Source organism: Balaenoptera ricei, chromosome 19, assembly GCF_028023285.1.
Source record: "Balaenoptera ricei isolate mBalRic1 chromosome 19, mBalRic1.hap2, whole genome shotgun sequence".
In the NCBI taxonomy this organism is placed as follows: domain Eukaryota; kingdom Metazoa; phylum Chordata; class Mammalia; order Artiodactyla; family Balaenopteridae; genus Balaenoptera; species Balaenoptera ricei.
Window position 1 is genome coordinate 44,959,639 of NC_082657.1, and position 22,147 is coordinate 44,981,785.

The 22,147-nt window shown below is 41.3% G+C and overlaps 1 protein-coding gene across 3 annotated transcripts in view; it reads left to right on the forward strand.

The window, feature by feature from the left end:
* CTCF (CCCTC-binding factor) overlaps window positions 1–22,147 on the forward strand; it is a 49,504-nt gene that overhangs the window by 13,825 nt on the left and 13,532 nt on the right. For all 3 annotated transcript variants that reach the window (XM_059905146.1, XM_059905144.1, XM_059905145.1), the window contains 3 exons: window positions 15,683–16,472; window positions 16,822–16,992; window positions 19,718–19,851. In XM_059905146.1, the coding sequence (XP_059761129.1) occupies window positions 15,692–16,472; window positions 16,822–16,992; window positions 19,718–19,851 (1,086 nt within the window). In that variant the 5' untranslated portion in view covers window positions 15,683–15,691. The remainder of the gene's footprint in view (window positions 1–15,682; window positions 16,473–16,821; window positions 16,993–19,717; window positions 19,852–22,147) is intronic.

The window sequence follows — 22,147 nt, forward strand, 5'->3', positions numbered from 1 at the left end:
CGGGCCTCTCACTGTCGCGGCCTCTCTTGTTGCGGAGCACAGGCTCCAGACGCGCAGTCTCAGTAGTTGTGGCTCACGGGCCCAGTTGCTTCGCGGCATGTGGGATCTTCCCAGACCAGGGCTCGAACCCGTGTCCCCTGCATTGGCAGGCAGACTCTCAACCACTGCGCCACCAGGGAAGCCCAGAACTTCCTTCTTGAGTCATACATTTGCTTATATGGGAATCATATTAGTTTTGAGATAAGGCTTTTTTTTTTTTATTATTCCAAATAAATAAACGAAATGATTCTTTGTTGTAAAGAATGAACCAAAAATTCTAATAGTAGAAAACTACGGGTATTTGAGTGGTTTTGATTTATGTCGACTTGCATTTAGGGTGCATAACTGTTGTGTTCTATCAATAGGTCAGTCACTTCAAAGCCATAGTCAGCAGACATTCTATATCAGAATTACCTTGGGACCTTTTGAAATAAGGGCTGTCCCACCCCAGACCTACTGAATCAGAATCTCTGGGATCTGTGCATTTTAAAGCTCACCAGGTGATTTTGACACCAACCAGGTTTGGGAACCACTGCTCAGGTAGAACCTGCCCCCAATCCATAGATGTACTGTATATTTTACACTGTATGTGTGTAATTTATTCCTTTTTATAACATAGTTATTTATTCAAGGTGATACTTGCTGTACATCCCCGACCTTTCTCATGTTCTCAGTGGTGAAACACTGTAGGAGCACTCTAAAGACAGTCTTAACTCTGAGCTGCTTTCAGGATTATGGGCCTGGAGCAGGGCAAGGAGGGACCTGGTGGTCTCTAACATAGTCACCCTTGGGAGAACAAGGAGAAATGAGGCATTAAGTTGCTGTATGCCAGGAAAAGTGTCATTCAGGGTGTAGAAAGCAGAGAGGGATAGCTCGTGCCTGGGAGGCAGCCTCCGATCCATGCTGTGGCACTAGGATGCTGACTGCCAGATAAGCTTTGTCTTCTGTTTCACATATAAATGTCCAATAAGTGAAATAAACAGGGTACCCTTAATGAGGGCCTAGAACATGACCTCTGAAACCAGGTCACAATAATAAATGAGGTGGTTTAATACAGTTCCACTTGATTTTTTTTTGCACAAAGTTTGTCTAATTCCGTACATATTTAAGTTTTTCCCACTTACTGTTTCCTCTGCTAGAATGTTCCTCTCTACTGTAGTTCGCCTGTCAAGGTCTGTTTTATCCTTTAAGATCCACCTTTAGCAATTCCTCTCGTTAAAGCCCTCCTTCACCAGCTTAAGCTATCCTTTTTGCCAGGGTGGTGGGAAGTATGTGTTAACCTCTGTTATAGCACACACTATATAGCTCTTGTTTGTTCTCTTTGTCTCCCTGTCAGCTGAGGAGATGTCTGAGAACCAAGCCCTGTGCAGTTAGGACTTTTTTTTCCAAGTAATTAAAAGGGAAATTCATTTCTGTGTACCCAGCATCAGGTGCCTTTTGATAAAAGAATTACTATTGGTTTAGCACTTCTTATTCTTTGTAGCAAAAGAACTCTTTCACCTCCTATGGTTGTTTCACCATATTGTTGAATTAATGTTGCAATTACAAATATTTTATTAGTATGTATGTATTTCCTTATTTCCTAGATTCAAAGCTCTCCATAAATAGATATTTTCAAGTAGCTGTTAGAATCATTGTTTTGCTTTCACTGCACCTTTTAATATTAACAAATGGGGAGAAGGTGGGTTAAAAACTGGGGTGCTCTTAACCTCTTTTACTTAAAAGAGATACAATTTTATTTCCCTTTTAATTACTTCTCCCCCCTCCCCCAAATGCCCCATCTGTTCTTATTAAAGTTAATGGCACACAACAGGGAAGAGAAAGGTGTACATGTGACTGAGTAGGTGAGTGCTACTTCAGATAAAGGCTGCTTCCGCTTCCAGTCACCCTGAAGTAAATGTTCGCTAATGTTTTTCTGCTTCTCAGACTGAGTCATCCTTTCCACTCAGCTCCTCTCCATTCTTTACGGTAGTCTGCAACTTTCCTGGTACTCAGTATTAATCAGCATGATACTTTGCTTTGAGTTATCTTAAGTTCTCAGATAAGATGATGATGTATATATTTTCAGGAATAGTAGAGTAAAATGGTTATTTTATTTGACTTTTTAAACCTAACTTTTGTTCCAAAAGGGTAAATAATTTTTGTTATTTTTGGCTAGTGTTCTGCATCTAATAAAAGTCAGCTTTTCCTTTCATTCTCAGGAGAAACTGGTTACTTATTTGTAATTCCTTTTTTTTTCCCTTGTCCTAATGGCACTTAGCATCCTCTGCAGTCAAAATACTGGACTAGGTTTTTCAGTCTCCTGGGTAAAAACATTCTTCTAATTTAAAGATGTAGAAAAGAGAAAGCTACAAGGTGTCTCCTCTCTTCTCTGCCTTCTAATGATGTCTGATGTTTTGTATTGAGCAGTCTGAAGGCAAGTTGTTAGGTGACCTCCATGTTAGGCTATTTCAGAATTGCTGTGGCTTATGGAATCTCAGTGGGGAGTTGGGGCTGCTGTTTCTTGCCAAGAGTGTAGACAGTCTTCTGATCTGCTCCAGGAAATAAGTTGGGGTTTTAGCTATCTGTTGTCCCGGTAGAGAACAACAATAATGTATTAGGGCTTCCCTGGTGGCGCAGTGGTTGAGAGTCTGCCTGCTAATGCGGGGGACACGGGTTCGAGCCCTGGTCTGGGAAGATCCCACATGCCACGGAGCAACTAAGCCCGTGAGCCACAACTACTGAGCCTGCGCATCTGGAGCCTGTGCTCCGCAACAAGGGAGGCCGCAATAGTGAGAGGCCCGCGCACCGCGATGAAGAGTGGCCCCCGCTTGCCGCAACTAGAGGAAGCCCTTGCACAGAAACGAAGACCCAACACAGCCACAAAAAAAAAAAAAAAAAAGTGTATTAAACAAAAAGTTTTGGTGATTTTATTTATAAAGCAGACTTCTGGAAATTGTCCTTCTCTACTGTCTTATTCTCAATGCACATGTGTTATTCTTAGTACACATATATTTTATAATAACCAGTGTCCCCAAATGACTAAACTCTGAACTAGTGAGTATGAAAGGTTATTTTGGTTGTTTTCCTTTGAGAAATAACCTGACACATTTGCTATCTAGCCACATAATCAGGTGATAAATTACTAAGTCTTAACATCTTCAAAAATTAGTGTATTCACAATTAGCTTTTATTTTTGTGGCAGGATTTTTAAAATCTTAAACCTATACTTGTGTTGTTAAGACTTATTATTTTCTATTTGAGAAATGATACAAACATAGCAATAAAGGATATAAATTCATATAGTTAAGCTTCCACGTAGCATACAAACAAGGTTTTGTTTTTCCATGTTCTCTTCCTGCTTTTGTCATGTGCAGGAACCATTTATACATGTTTCATATGACAGTGACACCAGTATTGAATGTCTGCTGCTTACCTAACACTGTTTTTGTGTTCATTGCTGTAGAGTATTCAGAAGTAAAAGGCATAGTTCCTGCCCTTAACGAGCTAATAGTCTATTAGGGGAAAAGACAGATACATAGAACAGTATATTACAGACAAACAAAATAACAAAAATGAAACAAATAAATTACAGTTCAGTCTGCACTGGTCAAGGTTGAGAAGACTTTGAGTAGGGGATAACTTGACCTGGCGGGGACAAGACAGTAGGCTCTTGTGCGGGAGATACCCCAAAGGTGAGGTTGGATGGGTCGAAAGGATGGTAACAAGTCATACAGAACTCTGGGATCGAAGCCAAAGAGTTCGGAGTTGATTGAGTAACCCTCAATCCTCATGAGTTTTTCTGCCGCATTTCAGGAAGATTTAGTCTGGCAGCAGTATGCTGGACAGACTTACTATAGTAAGATAGACCAGCCTGGGAGGCTGTTTTGTTCCTTTTTGGCTCTTTTTCTCTTTCATTCCTGGATTTGATCAGTTACCAGATTCTGTCAACTGGTTGCTACCTTCATTCTGCAGATAATTGGTAGTTTACAGAGAAGTCATTTTTGTGGGGAAAATTTATCCAAGGTTTGTGATTAGAATTCTAAGAAACAGAAAGGTCATATGTTAAGCTAACATGTGTTCATTGCCTTCTGGGGTGACCTATAAGGATACAGAGGAGCACAGTAGCCAGGCTCTGCCTGCATTGTTTTATTTAATCTTTATGACAGCCAGTGAAATGGATACGGTTATTATCTTTGTTTTGTAGGAAAGGGTACTGAGGCACAGAAGGGTAGCATGTCTCACTCCAGGCCACACTGCTAGTAAGTAGAAGAACCAGAATTGGAATGCAGGTCTCTGGTTGGAAAGCCTAAGCTCTTAATGACTATTCCATTCTGTTTCTCCTCTTGCCCACCCCCTTTTTTTTAGCTATGAAACAAGCATTTTCTTCATATAAGGATTATATTAAAACATGATTTTTAATATCTGCATAATATTCTGTTTCGTGGATGTATCATCATTTACCAAATTTAACTATTCCCCTGTGGTTGTACTTTTAGGTTGTTTATAATTATTCACTCTGATTAATAATGTCCTTATAATCTTCGTGTTCATCTCTGATTATTATTTTTTTAATTTATTTATTTTTTTAATATTTAGTTTTGGCTGTGTTGGCTCTTCGTTGCTGCGCACGGGCTTTCTCTAGTTGTGGTGAGCGAACTTCTCATTGCAGTGGCTTCTCTTGTTGCGGAGCACGGGCTCTAAGCATGCGGGCTTCAGTAGTTGTGGCACGCGGGCTCAGTAGTTGTAGCTCGTGGGCTTTAAGAGCGCAGGCTCAGTAGTTGTGGCACATGGACTTACTTGATCCGTGACATGTGGGATCTTCCCGGCCAGGGCTTGAACCCGTGTCTCTTGCATTGGCAGGCGGATTCTTAGCCACTGAGCCACCAGGGAAGTCCTCTGATTATTTCTGGGCATAAAGTCTGAAGTGGAATTATTGGATCACAGTAATTTGAATATTTTAAAAATTCTTGATTCATATCACCAGTTACCTTGCCGTTTTTTTTGGATTTTTTCATTGAAGTATAGTTTACCTACAACATTATATTAGTTTCAGGTGTGCAACATAGTGATTCGATATTTTTTTAGATTGCACACCATACAAAGTTAATATTTTTTATTCTCTGTAACATTTATTTTATAATATTTATTTTATAACTGGTAGTTTGTACCTCTAGTCCCCTTCACCTTTTTTGCCCATCCCCCCCAACTCACCTCCTCTCTGGCAACCACTAGATTGTTCTCTGTATCTGTGAGTTACCTCGCTCATTTCACTGCACCTTGACCAACATTGGGAGTTATCCTTTAAAACAGCCTTAACAGTTTAATAGAGGTAAAATGCTGTCACATTATTTTAATTTGTATTCCTCTTAATGTTTAGGCGATTTGGTTGTTTTTTTTTTTTTTTTCTTATTCATCTGCCATTTGTATTTCTTTGAATGATCTACTTGTGTCCTTTTCCCAGCTTTCTCTTTTGGTATTTGTCTTTTTCTTATAAAATTTACAATTACTGGGGACTTCCCTGGTGGCACAGTGGTTAAGAATCCGCCTGCCAATACGGGGGACATGGGTTCAAGCCCTGGTCCAGGAAGATCCCACATGCCGCGGAGCAGCTAAGCCCGTGTGCCACAACTACTGAGCCTGCGCTCCAGAACCCTCGAGCCACAACTACTGAGCCCAGGCACCACAACTACTGAAACCCGCACGCCTAGAGCCGGTGCTCTGCAGCAGGAGAAGCCACTGCAATGAGAAGCCCGCGCACCGCAACAAAGAGTAGTCCCCGCTCGCCTCAACTAGAGGAAAAGCCCGTGTGCAGCAATGAAGAACCAATGCAGCTGAAAATAAAAGAATTTTTTTTTTTAAATTTACAATTACTTACATAATAAAGATATTAGTATTAATCCTTTGTCATAATATGCTGCAAATATATTTTCTTGTTGGCCATTTTATTCAACATGTTTTTGTTTTTACAAAAAAATTTATTTATTTTTACTTTAAGGTGGTCAAAATTTCAACAGTTTCCTCTAGGCTCTTCTATTACTTAGAAATCTAAACACAAAGCCTTCCTTATTCTGAGATCAGAAGGTCACTCACGTATATCTTATTTCAAGTTTGGTGTTTGGATTTGTCTTTTTGTGTGTGTGTGTGGCCGTGTGGCTCGTGGGATCCCAGTTCCCTGACCAGAGATTGAACCTGGGCCCTTGGCAGTGGCAGCGCGGAGTCCTAACCACTGGACCGCCTGGGAACTCCCATGTCTTTTTTGTGTTTTTGTTAACGTCTCTCCTTATCTCTGACAACAGAATATATTCCAGATGGATTAAAGCTATAACTCATTGTGTTCCAAGTATTTATAGTTTTTCTGGTACCTTTTTTTTTTTTTTTTTTTTTAATTTATGGCTGTGTTGGGTCTTCGTTTCTGTGCGAGGGCTTTCTCTAGTTGTGGCAAGCGGGGGCCACTCTTCATCGCGGTGCGCGGGCCTCTCACCATCACAGCCTCTCTTGTTGCGGAGCACAGGCTCCAGACGTGCAGGCTCAGCAACTGTGGCTCACGGGCCTAGTCGCTCCGCGGCATGTGGGATCTTCCCAGACCAGGGCTTGAACCCGTGTCCCCCGCATTAGCAGGCAGACTCTCAACCACTGCGCCACCAGGGAAGCGCTTTCTGGTACCTTTTATCAAATAATCCTCTTTCCCCCACTAATTTTATTTTGTTGTTGTTGTTGTTTTTTAAAAATTTATTTATTTATTTATTTGTTTTGTTTTTTTTATTTTTGGCTGTGTTGGGTCGTTGTTGCTGTGCATGGGCTTTCTCTAGTTGCGGTGAGTGGGGCTACTCTCTTCGTTGCAGTGTGCGGGCTTCTCATTGTCGTGGCTTCTCTTGTGGAGCACGGACTCCAGGCACGCGGGCTTCAGTAATTGTGGCATACGGGCTCAGTAGTTGTGGCTTGTGGGCTCTTGAGCACAGGCTCAGTAGTTGCGGCGCACAGGCTTAGTTGCTCCGCGGCATGTGGGATCTTCCCGGGCCAGGGCTCGAACCCGTATCCCCTGCATTGGCAGGTGGATTCTTAACCACTGTGCCACCAGGGAAGACCTCCCCCACTAATTTTAAACTGACAACTTTTTATATGCTAGGAGTTTTTTCTGGATTCTCTGTTTACATTGGCTGGCTGTGATAGTGACAGTACTATACTGTATTACTTATTGTGGCTTTATACTATGTTAATATTTGGAAATAAAAAATGGCCTTCTGGGGACTTCCTTGGTGCAGTGGTTAAAGAATCCGCCTGCCAATGCAGGCAGCGCTGGTTCGAGCCCTGGTCCAGGAAGATCCCACATGCCATGGAGCAACTAGGCCCGTGCCCCACAGCAAGAGAAGCCACCGCAATGAGAATCCCGCGCACCGCAACGAAGAGTAGCCCCAGCTCGCTGCAACTAGAGAAAGCCAGCACACAGCAACGAAGACCCAGTGCGGCCAGAAAAAAAAAAAAGTAGTGTTCATTTTTCAGAAATGTTATTGCTATCCTCAATATCTTGTTTATTTTTCAGAGATTTTGAAGATTAAATGAACTAGAAATAATTAACATCTTTACAATGTTTGGCCTTTCTGATCATGGATATAGATAGTAGTGTCCCTATTTAGTGAGGTCTTTTATGCCTCCTGGAAGAGTTTTGTGATCTTCAAATAGGTCTTCAAATTTTGAATTGAGGTTATGTTAAAGATTGTTACAACTTTGTATTTCTATGTTTTTCTGTATTTTCTATTAAATATATATGTGTATACAATTTCAAGTTTATTTATAGCTCATCTTGTTCCACAAAGAATTTGAAGAAATGTATAGAAAATACAAATGGTAAATGATATAAAGTCAAAACCCCAGAAAATACAAATTAGAATAAAAGGTTACTACATAGTTTGAGAGGAAAAAGATTTATTAGGGTGTGGCCAGCTAAAGTAATGGTAACATGATCCTGTTACATAGGTCTCACAATGAAAGAAAAAAATTCCTTAGTTGAAGCAAAGCTTTTCTAAGCATGTAACTCCAAATGAAATTTCTCCCATGTATACTTTAGTGTAAGCCAAGGGCATAATGCTAAAACAAAATTTGGTGAAAGCAAGTTCTGTAGGGGATAAGACCATGTGACCCAAGTATACCCAGCTTTCTGATGGTCTGGCATAATTCTGGGATAAAGCCTAGAATAGGATGCTGAATTCCACAGAGAGGTCAAGTCAGATAAGGACAGAAAAGTCTCCTTTGGATTTACCAGTTAAGGGCCATTGCTGGCTTCAGAGCAGTTCAGTAGAGTATTGGGGAACAGAAACCAGACTGGTGAACTGAGGCATGGAAGAGAAGTCAAGGTTTAGAGACAGCTGGTGTGAGGTTGAGTGTGGGGGAATACGGAGATGGCAGATGCTAAATTGTCAAGAGGGGTTAAGGGGAGTTTTAAGATAAAAAGATCTGAGCAATATAGAGCTGACAGGCAAGAGGGGGAGGGCTGATCCAGCAGGTTCCCCTAGGATTCAGGCCAGGCTGGTAGTGTAGGAGCATAGGCAGACCTCAGGGGCCTTGACCTCGGGGGCCTTGGTATCCTCCCACTCAACCAGTCAGCATGTGTTTTTTTCACAGTGAGAGAATAGTGGTGAGCAAGGGCAGGGTGGTGCTCAAATACCAGTTTCCTCTCTTCCAGCTCCCTCACCCCCATGTGCCAGTTTCACTCTGCCTCAGTCTGAGGGAACCTCCTCCTGCCCCATCTTCTACCCATAAGTTGATAGAATGATTTTTTAAAAAGTGTTCCTAAGCTTCAGTTTTTCACCAAGATGGTAGAGAATACAGGAAGGATCTGGTCTTCAGAGTTCCATTTTTTGTGTGCTACTGCAGCCCAGAGGACTAACCCATGTGCCAGGCTCATTTGGTTGGATTAAGGATTAGAATCTAGGTTTCTTTCTTTTCTTTTTTTTTTTTTAAGCTGCACCTCACAGCTTGCGGGATTTTAGTTGCCCCACCAGGAATGGAATCCAGGCCACAGCAGTGAAAGCGCTGAGTCCTAACCACTGGACCGCCAGGAAATTCCCCAGGTTTCTTTATTCCTTATCCAATGCCATTGAGTTGAAGGTGACAGCCAAACACTCACATGAGAGATCCTTTAGGCAGTGAAACTGGGGGATTGCGCTTGTGGATTTGGGTGGAGACAGCTGAAGTAAAAAGGCTAGTGAACGGAATGGGTACGGAGAAGGGAACAGAGCCTGGATGTGCTCAGAGCGGCTGGTGGAGGAGCTGTCAGAGACAGGGGAAGCCAAGGGAGAAGAAAGGCTGATGAAGGAGGAGTATGAGTTTCATACTGTTATATGCCAAAGAAACTGAGTTTGAGGATGTGGGGGAGGCCTTTGGGTTGGCTGGTGTGGTTCCTGGTGAATGGTGCTTGTAGACCAAGCACAGGGACCACAGAGAGCTAGATAGGGCAAGGACAGGTTCTTAAGATAAGAGCAGAGCCATATACACGATCTCATCTATATTTAAAAATACATATCCATAAGAGGAAAAAAACTCAGAAAACAGCACCAAAGTATACTAGGTGATTATCTCTAGGTATAGGAATTGCGAACAACTTTTTAAAAAAATTTTATATGTGCTTCATTTTTCAGACTTCTATAAATAGGCTAGTATGCTTTAATAATCTGAAAATGTTGTGTCCAGAAGTTAATGTAAAAACCCGTTTTTAATGGCGTTGGTCCACAAAAAGATTTGACAAAACCTAGAAAGCATGCCTGACTCGAGCAAGGAGAGAGGCAGAGAACATGAGAGACTCAAGAGAAACTGAGTGGAAAGCAGGACACACAGCTGAGTCCATAGAGGGAGGAAAGGGATGGATCAGAACCGCTAATGGGGTGACACAGCTAGGAGAGTACAGGCCCCAGGGAGTGAGGATAGCGACCTGGTCCAGGCTATTAAGTTTGTTACTGATTCATAGACTCCTTTTCCTTGGAGGAAGTTAAGTAGAAGGATCCACTGCTGGAAGGGATGCACTGCTGGCAGGGATTTCCAAGCAGTGTGTGGGTCAGGCTGGTGGCTTGCTACTTTGTGTCTGATTTTTCTTTGTGAAAATAGAACCTACTGCTTTAAGACCCTGAACAGATGCTGATGTTCATGGACCTTATGCCATGTGTTTTTTCACAGTGAGAGAACACTCTTGTCAGCTCAACTCCCTGGCAGCACAGTTGGTTTCAATTTGTACTCCTTTGTACCAATTCTTTTTCACCTGGTTTATAATTCTGTAACCTCTTTTAGGTTGTACTTGGTTATTAAAAGCAATTTCTAATATTTTAAGTTCTCAAATTCATGGCAGAGACAACATGGATTTTTCTGTGTTCTTCAAATTGTTGTGTGCTACAAAATCTCACAGAGCTCAGAGATTAAATGTTTTTCCTCCACTGTTTTTTTTTTTTTTTTTTTTTTTAATTTATTTTGGTTGCACCAGGTCTTAGTTTTGGCAGGCGGGCTACTTAGTTGAGGCTCTCAGACTCCTCAGTTGTGGCTCACGGGCTCCTGAGTTGTGGCGTGCGAACTCTTAGTTGCAGCATGCATGTGGGATCTAGTTCCCTGACCAGGGATCGAACCCACATCCCCTGCATTGGAAGGCGGATTCTTAACCACTGCGCCACCAGGGAGGTCCCTCTACCGGTTTTATTATTGAGGATATCTCAATAGCCTGGGATTATGTAGTGATTCTGTGGCAGGGCTAGCATTAACATTTCCAGCTTGTGAATTTTTTGTTATTTGTCCTTTGATACTTTTCCAAGAATGTTTCCAAGGTGGATGGGGCTTTTTCTCTGTTCCTAACTCCAACATTGAAGTTATCATCTTTGCTGGGGTACTAATTTCAGAGACCTTCATGGCCTGGAAAATGCTTTTTAAAAAAATGTGAGAAGAGTAATGGTATAAAGTAGTACATCTCAAACTTTAATATATGACACCACTTAGGGATCTATTAAATTGCAAATTCTGATTCTGTGGGTCAAGGGTGGAGCCTGAAGTTCTGTGTTTCTAACAAGTTCCAAGGTTAAGCCAATGCTGCTGGTCCTCAGATCATACTTTGAATAACAGAGGTATAAACCGTGGTGTCCAATACTGTAGCCCTTAACCACATGTGGCTGTTGAGAACTTACAGTGTGACTAGTTCAGATTTAGGTGTACTATAAAATATATACCAGATTTCAGAGGCTTATGAAGAAAGAATATACAATATCTCAATTTTTTATATTGATTTCATCTTGAAATGATAATATTTTGGACATATTGGGTTAAATAAAATAGATTGCTAAAGTTAATTTCACCTGTTTCTTTACTTTTTAAACATGGCTACTGGAAATTTTTATTTTTATTTATTTATTTTTTTAAATTTGTCTTTATTTTTGGCTGTGTTGGGTCTTTGTTGCTGCTTACAGGCTTTCTCTAGTTGTGGCGAGCAGGGGCTACTCTCCATTGTGGTGCGTGGGCTTCTCATTGCAGTGGTTTCTCTTGTTGCAGAGCGCGGGCTCTAGGCGCGTGGGCTTCAGTAGTTGTGGCACGCGGGCTCAGTAGTTGTGGCTCGCAGGCTCAGTAGTTGTGGTGCACGGGCTTAGTTGCTCCACAGCATGTGGGATCTTCCCGGACCAGGGATCAAACGCGTGTCCCCTGCATTGGCAGGCGGATTCTTAACCACTGTGCTACCAGGGAAGTCCCTGGAAATTTTTTAATGGTACATATGTGGCTCACTTTTGTGGCTTCCATTATATTTCTATTGGATAGTGCCAGTATAGAACATTCCTGTCTTGAGAATAACCCATCTGAACAGTATTGGTTATATAAAAGTAATTATAGTTATGATCATGGCTCAAGTAGTCTTTCGTGATCAGAAATATAAATAAGATCTTATAAAAATGCTAGCACATTGATGCTCAGACATTTTTTATTTACAGGCAAATTATAAAGCACTTCACAAATGTCCCTTGACCCTCATGTTCTGCGGTAGCATTTTGTTATATTTGTCCTCACTGTTAATGGAACAGATAGTAAGAGATCTTTGCCTTGAGCATTGTATCAATAGTATACTCTTGGTTGTTGAGAATAAGGGACTAATGAAAGCAGGTAATGGCAGAACAAATCAGGACAACGCAACAACCCACAAGGTTTTCCATTAGCCTTGGTTTTTGTTCCATGCAGATGGTGAGGTTTGCTGAATCTGTCCAAATATGTAGGTTGCTTCAAGCCTGGCTTTTGCCCTCAAAGAGCTTTAACAAGCCAACTGGGGAAATGGATCATTCTGAGAAAAATTTTAAGTGCATAATAGTGTGGTTGTTTTATCAGCAGACACATTCAGGGAAAAGTAATGGCTAAAGACCAACAAGTCATGAATCTGAATAGGTTATCTGGGATCAGATACTGAGGGGCCTTGAAAGCCAGAGGGCGTTATATGTATCATGCATCTTTCCCTTTTGCAAAAATACGGATACACTTTGTTGAAGAAATCAAGCACTTTTCTTTATGAACCAAGTAAATCTTAATTTCCCCTGCTCAGAAAGCATATGTGGGACTTCCCTGGTGGCACAGTGGTTGAGAATCCCCCTGCCAGTGCAGGCGACATGGGTTCGAGCCCTGGTCCGGGAAGATCCCACATGCCGCAGAGCAACTAAGCCCGTGCGCCACAACTACTGAAGCCAGCATGCCTAGAGCCCATGCTCTGCAACAAGAGAAGCCACTGCAATGAGAAGCCCGTGCACCGCAATGAAGAGTATCCTCCACTCGCTGCAACTAGAGAAAAGCCCACACGCAGCAACAAAGACCCAGTGTGGCCAAAAATAAAATAAATAAAATTTAAAAAAGGAAAGAAAGAAAGCATATATGATTTCCCATTGACAACCAAATGAGTATAGTCTTTTTTTTTTTTTTTTTTTTTTTAAAGTGGTGATTATGTCTCTGGGCTGCTTCAACTTAATTAATTTATTTATTTTTGGCTGTGTTGGGTCTTCGTTTCTATGCGAGGGCTTTCTCTAGTTGTGGCAAGCGGGGGCCACTCTTCATCGCGGTGCGTGGGCCTCTCACTATTGCGGCCTCTCTTGTTGCGGAGAGCAGGCTCCAGACGCGCAGGCTCAGTAGTTGTGGCTCACAGGCCCAGTTGCTCCGCAGCATGTGGGATCCTCCCGGACCAGGGCTCGAACCCGTGTCCCCTGCGTTGGCAGGCAGATTCTCAACCACTGCGCCACCAGGGAAGCCCGAGTATAGTCTTAATATTTTGTCATTCAAGACTGTCCAATCTATGGTCACAACCAGTACATCTTTCTCCTATCTCTTTATACCCTTTCCTCTCTCCTGTGCTTTTTAAATCTTTTATTCTTTAACTCTTTTATTCTTTCTCATAACCAATTCCGTCATATATTTTTTCTACGTAGGGACCCCCTCCCCTGCAAAATTTGTGTGTGTGCACATACACCATGCTGTCTTTAAATATCCTGCCCATCTTGATCTCACACCTGGTTATGTAGGGTTCTCCAAACCTACCACTTTTGCCTTGAGCTATTGTACCTATTCTGTCTTTTTTGTTAGACAGTAACTCCTAGAATGCAGGACCAGGCCTGCATAGTCTTAGTCTTTGTACTGCTTTACAGGTGGTCCTGACTTAGGGAGCCTTCTCTGACTGCTAGTATGGATAGTGTTAAGGTACCTGAATTGAAGAAACGTGTCTCTAATAGAAGTAGCAAAAGCTTTGTTTGAGACGAGGGCAAGAATACAAAACACTTTAAATTTTAATTTTGAATTAACCTTTTATATATTTGTCAGTTTTGTTAAGTCAGATTGTTGATATGAATTAAATAATTGATCAAACTCATTTTATTCTTAGGTATCTGGGTACTCTCAGCACTCACAAGACATAAGAGCCAGAAACTGTGAATCAGAAAAAAACTGATTTTTTTTTTCCTGTTTTCTATTATATATTCAGTTAGCATTTATTGTGTTCTTACCAACCTGGGCATAGTGCTCAAGAGTAAAAACTACTTGTTTTCATGGTCTCTGTCCTCAAGGAACTCATGGTCTTATAGACAAGAGAGATACATGAATGTCAAGTTGATGGTGTGAGACAGGAGGTAGCGGTGTGTGTAGCTACAAGCAGGACCATTGGAGTCTGGATCCAAGTTCTGATTTTGACTCCAAAAAAAACTCTGGTGGCTTGTTTTCTAAGGGAGAATTTAGCTAAAAACAGTGAGGTCCTCTGCCAGATATAAGAAATGTGTAAGATTTAAACCAGTTTTGTGAATAACTCTTTAATATCAAATATCCAGTCAGAGTTGAATCTCATTGTCTTGTGGCTTTTTTTTTTTTTTTAATAAATTTATTTCTTTATTTTTGGCCGCGTTGGGTCTTCGTTGCTACGAGCGGGGGCTACTCTTTGTTGTGGTGCGCGGGCTTCTTGTTGCGGAGCGCAGGCTCTAGAGCGTAGGCTCAGTAGTTGTGGCGCACGGGCTTAGTTGCTCCGTTGCATGTGGGATCTTCCCGGACCAGGGCTTGAACCCGTGTCCCCTGCATTGGCAGGCGGACTCTTAACCACTGTGCCACCAGGGAAGTCCCTTTTTAAAAAAAAAAAAAAAAAGATTTAATTGTATTTATTTTTGGCTGTGTTGGATCTTTTTTTGGCTGTGTGGCTGCGTGTGAGCTTTCTCTAGTTGTGGTGAGCGGGGGCTACTCTTCGTTGTGGTGCGCAGGCTTCTCCTTGCGGTGGCTTTTGTTATGGCTCTAAGCGCATGGGCTTCAGTAGCTGTGGCACGCGGGCTCTAGAGCACAGGCTCAGTAGTTGTGGTGCACGGGCTTAGTTGCTCCGCGGCATGTGGGATCTTCCCAGACCAGGGATCAAACCTGTGTCCCCTGCATTGGCAGGTGGATTCTTATGCACTGTGCCACCAGGGAAGTCCTCGTGGCATTTTTTAAAACCATTTGTTGGTTTGAATCAGAATCCAGACAAGATCCATACACTGTGATTGCTGTATCTCTTAGGCCTCTTTTGTCTGTATCAGAGTGTCTCAACCTCTGCACTATTGACATTTGGGGACCAATAATTCTTTTTTGTGGAGGACTGACCTGTGCATAGCAGGATGTTTAGTAACATCTCTGGCCTCTGCCAGAGCATCTACAAGATACTGGTAGCACACCTGCCGCAGTAGTGACAACCAGAAACGTGTCCAGGCCTTGCCAGATGTCTCTTGGAGGCATAGTCACCCCAGGTTGAGAACCACTGATCTGTAGGTTCTCCCTCTACCCTTCCCTTTTTTTTTTCTCCTGGTGATTTATTTGCAGAAGAAACTGGGTAGTTATTCCTGCAGTTTCCTTCAGTCTGAATTTCATGAATTTCATCCCTGTAGTGTAATTTAATATCATCTGTCACCAGTTTCCTGTTAATTGGTAGTTGGATCTAGAGGCTTGATTCGTTTCAGATTTTTTTGTTTTGTTTGACAAGACTGCTTCATAGGTGGTATTCCATTCTTCCATCAGGAGGTAAATAATATCTGTTGTGTCTTTTTGTAATATTAACAACCACTGGTGCCTAATTCATTCATCAGGGGTCTTTTTTGTTTAAAATGTACATGTTTTCAATTAGACAAATTTTATTTTATATAATAATCTGTGTTCTCCCTTAATAAAGGAAGGGGAAATGGAAGGTGAGGCGGTTGAATCCATTGTGGAAGAGTCTGAAACTTTCATTAAAGGAAAGGAAAGAAAGACTTACCAGAGACGCCGGGAAGGGGGCCAAGAAGAGGACGCTTGCCACCTACCCCAGAACCAGACTGATGGGGGTGAGGTGGTCCAGGATGTCAATAGCAGTGTACAGATGGTAATGATGGAACAGCTGGATCCTACCCTTCTTCAGATGAAGACTGAAGTAATGGAGGGTGCAGTTGCTCCAGAAGCAGAGGCTGCTGTAGACGATACCCAGATTATAACCTTGCAGGTTGTAAATATGGAGGAACAGCCTATAAACATAGGAGAGCTTCAGCTTGTGCAAGTACCCGTTCCCGTGACTGTACCTGTTGCTACCACTTCAGTAGAAGAACTTCAGGGGGCTTATGAGAATGAAGTGTCTAAAGAGGGCCTTGCAGAAAGTGAACCCATGATATGTCACACCTTACCTTTGCCTGAAGGGTTTCAAGTGGTAAAAGTGGGGGCCAATGGAGAGGTGGAGACGCTAGAGCAAGGGGAACTTCCACCTCAGGAAGATCCTAGTTGGCAAAAAGACCCAGACTATCAACCACCCGCCAAAAAAACAAAGAAAACCAAAAAGAGCAAACTGCGTTACACGGAGGAGGGCAAAGATGTGGATGTGTCTGTGTACGATTTTGAGGAAGAGCAGCAGGAGGGTCTGCTGTCAGAGGTTAACGCAGAGAAAGTGGTTGGTAACATGAAGCCTCCAAAACCAACAAAAATTAAAAAGAAAGGTAAAATGAGTTTATCCATTATACTCTCATAAAACCTTTTTGGGATAAAGCACATAACACAGTGTCTATGCAGGTTATTTTACATTAAATGGATTTATTTTAAAGATTGTGATGTGGGCACCAGTCTTTTTAAGCCAGTCTAAAAGAAGTTTTTCCAGATTGAGTACTTTTTAAGTCCTGAAGAGAAAGAAGTAAATCTATTAGTGGCATGAGATAATTATAACTCAGTGTGACTTAGTTGGCTTTAGTTATAAAAGGCTAATGAAATATATTTGTGGAAGTTTAAGATTAGGATTAATCTTAACACTTTGAAACCCTGCAACAAGTAAGTGTTTTATTTTGCACGTAGGTGTAAAGAAGACATTCCAGTGTGAGCTTTGCAGTTACACATGTCCACGGCGTTCAAATTTGGATCGGCACATGAAAAGTCACACTGATGAGAGACCACACAAGTGCCATCTCTGTGGCAGGGCATTCAGAACAGTCACCCTTCTGAGGAATCACCTTAACACACACACAGGTGGGTGCTGGTTAAGAATGTTGGGGGCTACAGCATAGCAAAGGTTTAAACTTGGTTTTTAAATATCATCTGATTCCAGTGGGAATAAGAGTGGGAAGATTTTTTTGTTCTTTCTTATGGTACCCTCTTTGTGATCTTGATTTATTGTAAGCAGATGGACTTAGTTATAGGCAAATGTAAAGAAAGTTTAGTGGAAAATAATCTAAATTTTATAAGGATGGTGATTCAGAAAAAGATTTTCTCTGGTAGTTAACCTATAATATTTCCCAAAGGTATCACCACTGTGTTGCTAAGGTTTTAACAACAATGACAAAAACTAACTCCCCCTAAATTCCCAGGCAATAATTGCCAGGCACTATGAGGAAGAACATTAGAAATAGAAGTGAAATCCTATCTTTGTAAAAACTATGGTTTCTGGTTGTTTTACCTCAAAGAAGATAATTCATAATCCCAGAATGGAAAATTTAAGTCACCATTCCAGCAATTCAAACATTTATTCATTCATGGTTCACACATACTTAATACTCTAATATTAGCTTCATGTTGGCTGTGGTCAGGTTCTGGGGTCACTAAAGAGGAGAGACTATGGGCTAAAGCTCTCTTTAGACTCTCTTCTGGGCTCTTTATACTTTCGGTGTTGGCATTTGGCTGCAAGTGCTAATACAGACTTCTTTCACCTAGTTCTTCATGCAGAATAGCTTTCCTCTATCCAGATTCTCCACCTCGTTTTATATGATGATTCTTGTTTTTTATTTGATGTGCTGGTTGTCTGATGAATGTGATCAAGTAGGGATTGGCCAATGAGCAGTACGCTGTGCATTAGTATATTTGCTAACGTGACTTGGTCATTTTTCACCAACTACCTAGTTTCTACCCAGACACTTGATAATAATATGTTTTATTTGGTAGTTTGAAATCCTAGGGAAAGAGCATATGACTAGATGAAAGCAGCTGGCCCCATTATAGGACTTGCCAGAACGGGAGTGCCTTGATGTGGGCACTGCATGTCATGGTCTAGTCCTCAGCTTTGAAAATAAGAAATTCAGTCTGTCTGGTTATTCAGGAATGATTTGGCAGGACTAATTCATACTAACCAAACCCTCAAGAGTCAGATTCATATCAGAAAATCAGTTTATGCCGAGGAATATACCTTTTTATTTTCTAGATGCAGTCGTATTGCATTCTAGGGGGCGCCCTTGCCTGTGTCAGGATGCTGTAGCAATTGAAGGGTGACTTGGTGAGCCATGGACCTTGAACAGAGGGACATAGGCAGTCGTGTGGGTCAACCCGATGAAAACTTCTGTCCCACAGCAGTGTCCACTTCTTTCCTAATTGCCATGCTTATGTCTACCAGAGGCAAGCCTCTTTCTCTCCCCTAAATAATACTAGGTAAACATTGGAAATTCTTTGTTTTCAACTTACCTCGTCCTAATAGAAATGGATATTGCTTTCCTTCTCTTGTTAGTTGTTGTTTTACTTAACCTATTTGTACCACCAGACTATACATTTTTCATAGATAAGAACTCTATCCTTCACTCTTAATCCTCAGTGGTACTAAAGAAGCAAATTGAGCAAATGAACATTCTTTGGAATTTTCTAGTTACTATCATATCCAATCACATTTCCCTCTCCAGTATTTTCTCAATCTCTGAGAGAATCATTTCTGCAGATGGCTGGACCCATTCATTACATTATGGCTCTTCTTAATTCCATTCTCAAAAGTAGCCTTCCTTTGATTTTGATGTTTGAGATTACCTTGCTGTTCACCCCTTACCCACAGCCCACAATTACAGATAGTCCCTAGTTTCTAAATAATAACCTATGAAGGTAGCACTGTGTTCTACTGTCAGCTTTATCTCCTCATTATCATTATTACCTGGGCATGATATTTTCAGTGCAGTGTTCAGAATATAAAGTGGCTAGAGAAGATCTACTAAAGTAATGTTATGTTATGGGGCTACTATGGGAAGACATATTAAAAACGGTAAGATTATCTCAGTGAAAGAAAAAACAAAACAAGAAATATAGAGGGTATATTATTAGTTCATAAAAATATTTAAATATTCCATGATTTGACTTTCAGATCACAGAATATTAGATATTGATGTTTGAAAATGATCTGTTTAAATCACATAACATAAAAGGCAATATTACTTTATAAAGCCTTTGATAAATCTCTAGAATACCTTATCAAACCAAATTTATATAGAAAACATGTTATTATATTTGTATTTTTTTAAAGAAAAAGTGGGTCAATATGGACAGCCCAATGGCCCTATATGTATAATCATAATAACAGTAAGATTTGATGTGCAAAAGGATCTTGAGTCAAATAACTATTAATTCTGTGGCCTGTACTTGATAAAAATTGAGGTTTAAAGATGTATATTTTTTAGAAGGGTTGAAACAGAATGGTGTTTCTATTAACCTTTAATCCATAGTGACCAGAATATTCACAAAATAGGGATAAAAAATATTTTGTATTCAAAGGCAGCATACTCAAATGGATAATTAAGAGAAACTAAATGTTTGGCATGTGTTTCTAATATTTTGGGGTTAGTGTTGTCAAGTCAGCTGGGCTCACCCATAGCTTTTGGAGCTACTCTCAGGGAGGGTTGATGAGACGACCAGGGTCCAACCTCATGTAGCAGTTGTGTCACACATTGAACTCTGTAATTAACTGTGCCCTTGATCTTGTCTTTCTGTTATACCCTCCTTTCTCTAGGTACTCGTCCTCACAAGTGCCCAGACTGCGACATGGCCTTTGTGACTAGTGGAGAATTGGTGCGGCATCGTCGTTACAAACACACCCATGAGAAGCCATTTAAGTGTTCCATGTGCGATTACGCCAGTGTAGAAGTGAGTATTCAGCTCCTTGTTGGTTCCTCTCTGAAGAAGATCATGATTCCAGTATGAACTGTCCTCATACTGACTTAATACAAGATAGAAAATCTTGCTAGATTACTGCACTCCCACTCTCCCTCCCCACCACCAAAAAAAAAAAAAACTGTAATGAGTGTGAAAGGTTTTCCCATTAAAAAAAGAGCAGTAACAGGACTTCCCTGGTGGCGTGGTGGATAAGGCTCAGCGCTCCCAGTGCAGGGGACCCAGGTTCGATCCCTGGTCAGGGAACTAGATCCCACATGCATGCCGCAACTAAGACCTGCAACCAAAAACAAAAACAAAAACAAAAAGGAGCAGTAGGGACTTCCCTGGTGGCACAGTGGTTAAGAACCTGCCTACCAATGCAGGGGACACAGGTTCGAGCCCTGGTTCAGGAAGACCCCACCACAACCCCACATGCCTCGGAGCAACTATGCCCATGCACCACAACTACTGAGCCTGCGCTTTAGAGCCCACACGCCACAACTATTGAAGCCTGCGAACTCTAGAGCCCACGTGCTGCAACTACTGAGCCCGTGTGCTGCAACTACTGAAGCCTGCGCATGTAGAGCCCGTGCTCTGCAATAAGAGAAGCCACCGCAATGAGAAGCCTGCGCACCACAACGAAGAGTAGCCGCCGCTTGCCACAATTAGAGAAAGCCCACGTGCAGCAACGAAGACCCAACGCAGCCAAAATATAATTAATTAATTTTTAAAAAATCATCTAAAAAAAAAAGCACTAATCCACATATTGTAATTACAGGCAAGTTCTACCAAACTTCAAAGAAATGAGTAACTATACCAAGAGCACTTCAAAATGGAAGATTTTAGGGACTTCCCTAGTGCTCCAGTGGCTAAGATTCTGTGCTCCCAGTGCAGGGGGGCCCGGGCTCCATCCCTAGTGAGGGAACTAGATCCCACATGCCTCAACTAAAAGATCCCGTATGCTGCAACTAAAAGATCCTTCGTGCCACAGTGAAGGTCCTATGTGCCGCAACTAAGATCCTACATGCTGCAACTAAGGCCCAGCAGCTAGCTAGCTAACTAGCTTGCTTGCTTGGTTGCTTTCTTTCTTTATATGTATGTATGTGTGTGTGTGTGTGTGTGTGTGTGTGTGTGTGTGTGTGTGTGTATATATACACATATATATATATATATCACCTTTATTATTTGAGGCTACCCTGTTACCAAAACTGGATAAGGATACTTCCAAAAAGAAAACTGTTTCTGTTTCTCACAGAAAAGCCAAAATTCTAAGTGAATTAACAAACCAAATTTGGTAATAGATTTTAAAATAAGTGATTACTAAATAGAATGTATCTAAAATGCAAGAATAATTCAGCATTAGGATATTATTGGTGTGTACTACACTGAGAGATTAAAGAAAAACCATATCATTTCTATAGATTATTGAAAAATCATAAAATTTAATACTTATTACTGTTTAGAGTTCTAGCAAGTCAAGAGTAGAAAAAAATATCTTTAGGGACTTCCCTGATGGCACAGTGGTTAAGAATCTGCCTGCCAATGCAGGGATCACTGGTTCAGGCCCTGGTCCGGGGAGATCCCACATGCCATGGAGCAGCTAAGGCCGCACACTGCAACAAAGAGCAGCCCCCGCTCGCTGCAACTAGAGAAAGCCCACGCAGCAATGAAGACCCAATGCAGCCAAAAAAAAAAAAAAAGAAGAAAATTTATTATAAGGAGTATATACTGGACACCTATGGTAAACCCAGCCTAATTAACTCTGAAACACTGGAAGTATTCCCATTAAACTTTGGAACAAGATTTCCATTCCTACTGTTACCATTTCAACATTGTATTGGAAATCCTAGCTAATAGTATAAAATAATAAATGAATTATAAATGGAAAGACAAAACTGTCATGTCTTACAGACATATTTGCTTACATAGAAAATTCAAGAGTATTGGCTGAAAAACCTAAAGCAGTAAGAGTTCATTTGGGTGGTCAGATCCAAGATAAATACAAAAGAATCAGTGACTTATTTTATACAATATCAATAGTAGGAAACAGGTTCAAACCCTAACAGCAATAAAATGACCTAGGGATAAACTGAACAGCAAAAAACATCTGATACCTACCTGTAAGAAGAAAACGTCTCAAAATTTTCCAAAGGACATAAATAAATACACATTTCAGGTTGATTCTAAATTTCGACTGGAAGAGTAAATATGAATGACTAAGAAAATTTTGAAAAACGAGTGAGGGGCTTGGGCTTCCCTGGTGGCTCAGTGGTTAAGAATCCGCCTG